The sequence below is a fragment of the Octopus bimaculoides genome, chromosome 16 (assembly GCF_001194135.2).
Source record: "Octopus bimaculoides isolate UCB-OBI-ISO-001 chromosome 16, ASM119413v2, whole genome shotgun sequence".
Lineage (NCBI taxonomy): Eukaryota > Metazoa > Mollusca > Cephalopoda > Octopoda > Octopodidae > Octopus > Octopus bimaculoides.
In genome coordinates, this window is record NC_068996.1 from 52,532,400 (window position 1) to 52,542,566 (window position 10,167).

The 10,167-nt window shown below is 32.2% G+C and overlaps 1 protein-coding gene across 1 annotated transcript in view; it reads left to right on the forward strand.

Annotated features, from left to right (window-relative positions):
• Positions 1–10,160, forward strand: part of LOC106870455 (clustered mitochondria protein homolog) — a 68,816-nt gene extending 58,656 nt beyond the window's left edge. Inside the window, exons 32-36 of the mRNA XM_014916556.2 lie at positions 1,017–1,123; positions 2,458–2,587; positions 2,871–3,005; positions 3,568–3,641; positions 4,699–10,160. Of these exons, the coding sequence (XP_014772042.1) occupies positions 1,017–1,123; positions 2,458–2,587; positions 2,871–3,005; positions 3,568–3,641; positions 4,699–4,915 (663 nt within the window). The 3' untranslated portion in view covers positions 4,916–10,160. The remainder of the gene's footprint in view (positions 1–1,016; positions 1,124–2,457; positions 2,588–2,870; positions 3,006–3,567; positions 3,642–4,698) is intronic.
• The last annotated feature ends 7 nt before the right edge of the window (positions 10,161–10,167 follow it).

Sequence of the window (10,167 nt, forward strand, 5' to 3'; positions counted from 1 at the left end):
TATCTAAAGGGTTAAAAATTGTTTCTCTATTATATATTTTAACCCTTTTGCTCTGTTTCTTTCAATTAATTTTAAATATAACAAAGGATTTAGTAAAATAACTTGGTTCTCATTCAGCTAGTGTTAGGAACATAAATTGTGACTAAGGTTTGGTGGAAGATTTTAATTCAAAACTTATGAAAACCAAACATTTGTACTGCAGAGCCAGGGGCAGTTTCAGCCGGGTTGGTAATGAAAGGGTTAGATTAATCATTTGTTAACCCTTTCGTTACCGTATTTCTGTTGAGATGCTCTGTGTTTCTTTCTATTAATTTTAAATATAACAAAGAACTTAGTAAAATAACTTGGTTATCATTCAGCTAGTGTTAGGAACATAAATTGTGACTAAGGTTTGGTGGAAGATTTTAATTCAGAAATTTTGAAAACAAGACATTTGTACTCAGAACCAGAGCCAGTTTCAGCCAGGTTGGTAACGAAAGGGTTAAGAATTGTTTCTTTATTATATATTTTAACCCTTTTGTTACCATATTTCTGTTGATGCTTTATGTTTCTTTCAATTAATTTTAAATATAACACAGAATTTAGTAAAATAAATTAGTTATTAAGCCGGGTTGGTAACGAAAGGGTTAATGTCTGTCCTTGAAAAAAAAAAACAATTAAATTTACATATTTTTATAATATTTTTCATTTTACACACTTATGCAAGAAATAGCCAATTGGCTGATACTAAGGGTTATTGGGAATTGTCCCTAAAATTTTAGCTTATAAAATAGTCCATTGTCCAGATCTAGTATTGAAATCTTGAAGTTACAAGATAATGCAGGATTAATTCAAAACGATGTAAATAAATACACATTACATTTGACAGGGTTTAATGGGTTCCTAGCCATCAACAATTTTTCTCTGAAGAAAACTGGGAACTCACCACACATAAGTTGATCATCTCTTTTTGATTGAGTAATTGTATCACTTCATATTTAGATGCAAAAAACTAAAATTTTGGAAATCAATAAAAAAAACTTTATCTTATTTTACAGAGCAATATTGGTTTGATTTTACATGCTGCCGAAGAGTATGATCTATCCTTACGGTTCTTAGAAAAAGCTTTAGAACTGAATATTAAGTAAGTATTCCTACAAAGTAATAATTCATAAAACACTTTGATAAATTGCAATAATAATTCTGGTTATTTAAACATTTTTTTTCACCCTGCAAAAACAAAAGACTTTCTTTTGGGAATCATATGCCACTAAAAGATTTTTCATGCTTCTTCAGTTTTTCAAATTAGTGTATGTAGCAGATTTTAACTGATAATATTCTTTATATATACATATAGGCACAGGCATGGCTGTGTGGTAAGAAACTTGCTTCCCAACCACATGGTTCTGGGTTCAGTCCCACTGTGTCACACTTCAGGCAAGTGTCTTCTACTATAGCCTTGGGCTGACCAAAGTCTTGTCAGTGGATTTCTCAGACAGAAACTGAAAGAAGCCCGTCATATATATGTGTGTGTGTGTGTGTGTGTGTGTGTGTATATATATATATATATATATATATATATGTATGTGTGTCTGTGTTTGTCTCCCCAGCATCGCTTGACAGCTGATGTTGATGTGTTTACTTCCCCATAACTTAGCGATTCAGCAAAATAGACTGGTAGAATAAGTCCTGGGGTTGATTTATTTGACTAAAGGTGGTGCTCCAACATGGCCACAGTCAAATGGCTGAAACAAGTAAAAGAGTACCCAAATGCCAGGTGCCATATGTTAGTAGTGGAAAGTGTCTGTGACAAAAATGCTTTCACTATGACAAGGAGTGCTGTTACAATATCATTATCATCATCATTTAATGTCCCACTTCTATGCTGGCATGGTTAGACAGTTTTGCACCATCCAATACTTTGTCTAAGTCTACATTGTATAACATTCAAGTTATCTTTTCTTTAAATACCTTCAAAAATAGAGACTTCTTTGTTAAGTTCTAATCATGGGACAACCAAGTATCCCTATTATTTAGCTTTTCTTCTAGCCATTTGATAATCTTCTCTATTACACCCTTCTAAGACTGTCTCTTAGCTTTTACCCTCCTCCCAGCCCCATCAACTTTCTGTTTCCATCACCACATCACTTTCAGTTTGGTTGAGACTTTAATCAAGCTAACCCTAACCCTTTGATCTCTAGTCCTAAGCAGGTTATTAATAGAAATTCCCAGTATCTAAGCTTTCCTCCCTACAGTCATATATGTCAAGTAACATTTCTCTAAATTTATTCCCAACTATGGGGTCTTTTAGTTTCTATATCCACCTTCTCCATGCTGTCTTTTGCTAAGATAAATGACTTTTTTTGAAATAATAAATAATATATATGTAGGAAGTATATTAAAATAATACTTTTCTTTAAGCATAATATGAAAATATTATTCGTACATTAAGTCATCACTTTTTTTTCGTTAATTTAGATTTTATGGTGCAAAAAGTTTGAAAGTTGCAATGGGTCACCATTTAGTTGCTCGAACACGCTCTTGTAGAAGTGATTTTAGATCTGCTCTACAGAGTGAAAAAGAAGCCTATGCGATTTATAAACAAGTTGTAAGTATATAATCTTGATAGTATATTTAGAAGTTTTCTTTTTAAATAATGAACAATTTTAGCTGTCGATGTATTTGTTTGAAGTTTTGGTGGTCTAGTGAATGTCTAAAACTACTTTACTTGACACATTAAAATAACCAAACAATTGAGTGCAAACTATTAAATATATATATTATGAATTTTTAACTGGATCCCTATAACAAGTAACAACATTGGATATGTGTTTGTCTTATTTGACCTCATCAGCAAATTTGACTGTAATCATTTTTTTTTAAATTTAAAGCTTGGGGAGGAACATGAGAGAACCAAAGAAAGTTCTGAATGTCTAAAACATTTGACTCAACAAGCTGTAGTTTTTCAAAAGAAAATGAATGAAATCTGCAAAGGAGAAAAAAGCATAAATTTTGCTCCTCTTCAGGTGAGTGTCGATATTCTTCCTCTTCAAGAAGTTATTTCAATCTTTTCAACTAGAAAATATTCCATTAGTTACTCTTAGATTATTTACTATCTACGAAGATTTTTTTTTTTAACTTTTTAGCATTTGAACCAGCCATATCCAGTCCAAATATGTCATTCTAAAAATAAACAGTCACATCATTGAATTCCCAAAGATATGAGATAATGCAGGATTAATTCAAAACATTATGACTGAGTAATTCGGATGCCAAAGGATTAATTCTATGAATTATGTAAAACATATCTTCTAACATGTGCTAAAATAACTTATTGGCAAGAATATCTTGGTTATGGTTTTTATGATTATTTTTAGCATGACATTGTAGGGTAGGTGTGAGAGGTAAGATGCAGCAAGTTTGAACATAAAATAGGTTTGGGCTGGATATGGCTGGTTTAAATACTAAGAGGATTAAAAAGTTCAGATTAATGCAAAATTCTGAAATTCTAAACAATCTAATCATTCTTTTGGTTATCTTAGCAGTTTCATAATTCTTTTTCAATTATTTCTATCATTTATTTTCCAGATACAGACTCCATCTATTCAGAGTGTTCTTGACACTTTAAATGTCATTAATGGTATTGTGTTTGTGCAAATAAGGTAAGAAACTATTTCAAAACTCACAACTGCTTAGGGAAATTTTAGTCCTAATTCTGAATGTATCAGCCAGGAATTATTTACAGTTAGTAAAGAATAAAAAGTTTAGAATGGTACAAAAAATGGACTATATACCTGTTGTAATTTGGTTATCTATAGTCCGATTTATAGTTAATTTTTTTAGCTTGCTGTTAGAAGGCACAAACACTTCAATATATTCTCAGCATCTTACTTTAATTCCAAAATCTACAGTATACACCAAAATAAAGAAAGAATGGCCATTTAAAACTGGTAAAATGATGGAATTTTTTCCTAAACTACCTATGCAAGCATTTCATGTATATGTGTAGAGTATTAGCCTGTGGAGATAAGACATACATCTGCTCTAACAGAACTGAGAGGACTTTTAAACAACTATACTGTGTATTTTCTTCTTCTCCACCTTGCTGCTGCAGCATGATGGTTGGGTCATTAGCATGTTGGGCAAAATGCTTTACACCATATAGTCTGTTTTTATGTTCCATACGCAAATGCCACTGAGGTCAACTTTCATTCTTTCAGGGTTGATAAACTATCTGTTAAACACTACTTACCCACCTCTAAAACCACTGGCCGTGTGCCAAAATTTGAATCCTTTGAAGGCACCTCAGACAAAATGCTTAGCACCACTTCATCTGTCTTTGTGTTCTGAGTTCAAATGTCACTGAGTCGACTTTAATGTTCATACTTTTGAGATCAATAAAATAAATACCTATCAAGTACTGGGTTCAATGTGATAAACTTATCCTTCTTCTTCTGCCAAAATTGTTGGCCTTTTGCAAAAACTTAAAACCATTATTATTTAATGCCCACATTAGTGTTATTTTTATTATTTAATGTCCATGCTCCATGCTAGCATGGGTACAGCTGGTATGGCTATTCAAGGAACTGATAAAATAGCTTTAAAAACTCAGGCTTAGCTTGCTTGACATTTAATTTCTAATTGTACAATGCTCAGGTAACTTATTCAGGTGAATCTGATTTGTTTTTTCTTTTTTTTTGTATACTTTTTTTAAATCAGCCCTGAAGATATTGAACGCTTCCGGTTAGAAATGTTGAAACGTTCTCAACTTGGAACAAATGCTGATTCTAGTGAATTACTTAAAAATGGTGTAGCAGAGGACTTAGAATCAGGTAACGAAGTGAAAAAAGAAAAATCTGAAGATATTACTGGACTTACAAATGGAAATCTAGATTGTTCACATTTGACAAAAGAAGTTCTGATAACAGAAGGATGATACAACTTAAAATATTTCACAATTATTTAATTGTTCTAATCAACCCATGAACTGAAATCTAAATCTTGTCTCTAATTCATGGTTTAATTTAGTTTTTTATTGATTTTCTTTAGATTTTGGAATGTGTTAAAAAAAAACACCTGTTTAATGTTAAGAAACATTGAGAAATTGATTTCTAATTATGTTCAGAAAATATTATTTATTGATGAAAGGGCAAGGATTTTTTTAAAAAGCCAATGATTCCAAAGTGAAATCGAAACTATATTTTCAATTTTGTATATTTTGTGAAAAAGAAAATTCAGTTTTTGTATGTTATTAAATTTATATTATTGCATTTTTAATTATTTGAATACCTGTTTGCATGCAAATATTTTTTAATGAGGAATGTTTGTTAAAATTAATTGATTAATTGATTTGGTTTATCATTGTAAGCATAGGCATGGCTGTGTGCTTAAGAACCCCAAACCATGCAGTTTTGGGTTCAGTTCCACTGTGTGACACCTTTGGCTAGTGTCTCCTACTATAACCTCAGGCCAGCCAAAGCTTTGGTAGATGGAAACTGAGAGAAACCCTTCATACATAAGTGTGCATGTATGTTTGTGTTTCCTTGTCTTGACCTCATGTTATGGTTATAAATGAGCATCACTAACATTCAAGCAATGTTGATTGTTTCCGGTCTTCCATGTCTGGCCAAAGGAAATATTACCTTATTTGGAAAAAGGTAATGGTTGGTGACAAGAAGTGCCAATCCTCACCAAAATCTGCTTCAATGAATTCTCTCTGACCTATGCAAGCATGGGAGAAATGGACATCCAAATGATAATGATGATGATGATGACTGTCATCATTATCATCATCATCACAATCATTCTTACGTCTGTTTTTCTATGCTTGCATGAGTTGCACAAATGGTTTCCAACACAGCATCTTGCTAGTTGCTGTGTTCCTTTGTCATCTCTTTTAGAGGTGCAGCTCTGAGATTAGTTTTCACTACATTTGCCCAGGTCTTCCTTTCTCTTCCTCTTCGATATTCCGGCACTTCTTTACCCATATTTTCCATATTCATTATGTACCTGTACCAACATATTCTTTGTTTTTAATGCAACTAGTACCTCTTATACTTAGTTTCTCTCAGCTCATCTCTTACAATGTTGTTCATGAAACACTAACACTACACATCTTTCAGACCATGAGTGCTTTATTTCTCTCAAAGCTTTACACATCTTTTCTGATCACTGCCCACACCTCACTACTCTGCATCTTTACATGTAGTACACAAGCAACTTACAATCTACCTGTGATTTAGAGGAGAGAGAATCCCTTTATTGCCAGCAGAAGTAATAGCTCCCCAAGCACCTTCTACAGTCTATTAGGTTGCCTAAGTAACAGAAGCAATCAATTTATTTCTATAGAATCTTGCAAACATTAGAAAGCAGTTATTTTAGTTGTATTACAGCTGAAAACTTGTTTTACATCTTCCACATACAGTGTTGTGATTCCAATACTCGGAATTTTTGCAGTCAATTCTCTGATAGCAATAAACCTGTCTTCTTTTCTACTTTCTAAAACTTTGACTTTTGCCAAGTTTGCTGTGAGGCCTTTTAATTTTAGATTTTGTTTTCACATCTGAAATTTCTTTCGCAAGTCTTTCACAGACCCTCTTCTAAGGTTTGTAGGAGTTTCCATGGACAGCCTTATTTTGAACACCTGTTTGTTTACTTGGGGAATCCTAATAAATAGGAGTGATATAACTGGGCTTTGACAAACCCCTACTTGCACATCAAATTCTTCATTGCCAACTCTCACTTTGCTGACTGTATTGTTGTACATGACTTGTACTGTTCCCATTTATGCTTAATATGTAGTTGTCTCACAATGAAGAGATCACTAGTACTATGGCTCTGCACAAATCCAAACTACATCTCATCAAAGCTGATTCTCTTCCTAATTAATTGTGCCAATGTTCTTTCCATTACTTTCATTACCTGCTAATCATAGTAAAGCCGTAAAGCCTCGGTAGTTGTTCTTTCTAAAGCATCTCCTTTGCTCATGGAGCTGTTGGTGATTATACTGCTACTACACCAGTCTCTGGAGGTATGACATGTCCTAGAATTACCTGGTTTATTATGTGACCAGCTTGAGTGCTACTTCAGATGTCACAACCATTTCTTGTCTTCATATCTTTAATGACTGACCATTTAACCTTATAACTGTCCACTTTGATAACTGCTCCCTCTGTTGGCTATATTTCAGTGAGTTCCTCCTCCTCTCAAACATTTTTCAACATATACTAGCCTCTCCTTAAAACATTTTGAATACACTTTTCATTCTGTGTGAATATGAAGTTTGTTTCGTAGCCACATGGTTCTCTGTGAACTGCATAGCACCTTCAGTAAAATGTCTGCCACTATAGCCACAGGTTTATCATTGCCATATGACTGGAACTGGTAGACAGAAACTGTAAAGAAGCCCATCATGTGAATATGTGTGAATGCTTGCATTGTGTCTTTGTGTGAAGCTATTTGAGTAAAAGTAGTTACATTACGTTGGCATTTCCTGTTAACAAATCATCGTATAGCTCTTTGCTTTTGAAGATAAACAGAGTGGGTGTGGAAGGGTGGAAAGACCCCTATTTGGCAAACAGGGTTAGAGTTAATAGTAGGAAAGGCAGTTGAGTCAAAAATATGTCTCAATAAATACTCATCCAACTCATGTTAGCATGGAAAAATGGATATAAAACAAATAAACACTGTATGTATGTCTACATAGGTGTGTTAAATACATTTTACACATATCATTCATACCCTGTAATATTTCAAAGCAAAAAAAAGGAAAGGAAGGAGGATAAATAGCTTAAGTGAAAGAAAAATAAATTTTAAGAATTTATCCTCATTAAGAAAAATCTTTGCAGGTGGACTGGTATTCAAAAAGTAAAAATCTAATAACCTGCAGAAGATTTTCTGGCAAAAATATCCATCTGGCTCATTTATGTTTCTTAGTTGTTGTTGTTTTTTTAATTATGTAAAAAATTATTTGATTGAACAAAAATTAGTATTTTATTTATTATACAACAGTTTGTATTTTGTTTTGATTTAGGCAATTAAAATTAAAATACTTGAACACAGATTAGAAACAAGTATTTTTACAATGTTCTTCTTAATTATAACATCTGTTAAATTGAAGAGGTACTTATTTGGAGGGAAAGGAAAGGGCTTACCAAAATGCATAATGCATTGTTTATTATTGTTTATAACATAATTGGAACCCACTTCTTAGAAATCAATCATCATCATCATCATCTTTACCATTTCAATCAGTGAATCTCTTTTCCATTGGTTGGATGGTCTATTTTTTGTACCAAGACAACAATTGCAGTTGGAGAAGGTAATTATATGTCTAGATATTCTTAACACCAACAACATAAACTGAATTGTGTTGTTTATGGTTACCAAATAAAAATTAATGCCTCAGAAGAGAACAAATTTTACTGAGTTTCTTTCATATCTATAAATTATAGTTGTACATAGTGAGATATCTTCAAAATACAATATTTTGATTGAGAATCTAACAGAAAAAAAGGTAATTCAATAATGTGTGGTAAAAAAAAAAAAACCTACAAAGAACGGGTGCTTGATTCCTTCACAGTTCATTTGCTTGTATGTCTACGTCTGACCAATTTTGCAGTCCTTGGTTTAAGACCACACATAAACATACATAAATTAATATTGGGTGGGTTATTTTACAAGAAACATTTGTTGGTAGATTAAAATTAGTCGACCAAAAACAAGTTAATTAAAGTCTTCACAAAATTACATTTGTTAACTTTGACATTTAACTATTATTAAAAAGTTTGTTTTATATTTTGTTTTTCATGGGACTTAGTTATAGTTGTAAAACTTAGATTCTTAGGCTTTAGATGAATTTGCTGTGTGAATGCCACTATTCCAAAATTTAAATCTTGATTTAAATTTTATAGGAATAAATTATCATTGAAATCTTGTTTTGAAAAATTGTGTTTCATGTAGTTTCTCACATTAAACATGTTCTGTTTCTTGTGAAGCATAACTTCTCCTACCCTCTTTTTTTAAAATTTATTTTCCCCTCATTTTGTTTTGTTAACTTTTGGCAGCATTACAAAGTCCCAAAGTTGATACCATTAGTTTGTATGGGACAGTATTGAAACAGATATTTACAAATCCAAATCTAGCACCTCTCAGGTAACAGTTCTGATTCTTAAAAGTATTCAGGCTGATATTTTCAATATTTCAAAGCTAAAAGGAAATTACAGAACAGTCTACTCCTTATATTAGTGCTGTATTAAAAAGGAATTGGTTTTTCTTAGTGTATAATTTGATATGTGTGATACCATTTGAAAAAAGTTAGCGTGAAGATTGCATGGGCAGTGATCAGTATATATATATGTTTGTTCCTTGATTTACATATCTTGAAAATTATCATGGCATATTTGATTAATGGTTAGTCCACATTACTTCATAAGGAGCATATGATTAATTTCCTGGTTTCTCTGGCATATATATATTCCTCTCTGGACAGGATGCTGGCCTGTTGCAGGATTATTTATTTTTACCAGCCAAGTGCATTGGAACCGTGTGAAACGGAGTGTTTTACTCAAAAATACAACTCCTTGCCTAATCCAGGAATCGAAACCACAATCTTACAATCATGAGTCCAATATCCTAACTATGAAGCCATGCACCTCCACCATATTTGATTAATACCAATATAAAAAAAATTCCATATTCAAACAATAGAATTTTTATGTTTTAGTTTAAGAAACCCGAAGTCATATTTATCTCTAGTAACTTTGGATTTAAGGGATTAGTTGGATAGTTTTGATATTTTGTGAAGGTTCATCACGGCAGATCTGTAATGTAAATGACGAAATGCGAGTTTATTCAGTTTTTGTAGCTTGAATCTAGATTTGAAAAAACTGCTTTTGCTGATTTGTTTGGATTTTTTTTTTTTCCTTCAAATTTTGAGTTGTGAAAGAATGTTAATACCAAACATTATTCGAGGTAATAAAAAAAAAACTTTGTGTTATTGTTATAGATATGTCTTTTGTTATGTTGTTTCCAGCTGTTTAAAGCAAGAAATTAAAAGCAAAACCATTATTAGTGTGGCAATGTATGGTAGGTCATGAAAAAAAAAAAGAATTTATGTTCATTACAAAAATCAACAATTTCTGGATGTCTAATCACTGAAATAAAGCAATATATTATGAGTTTATCTGT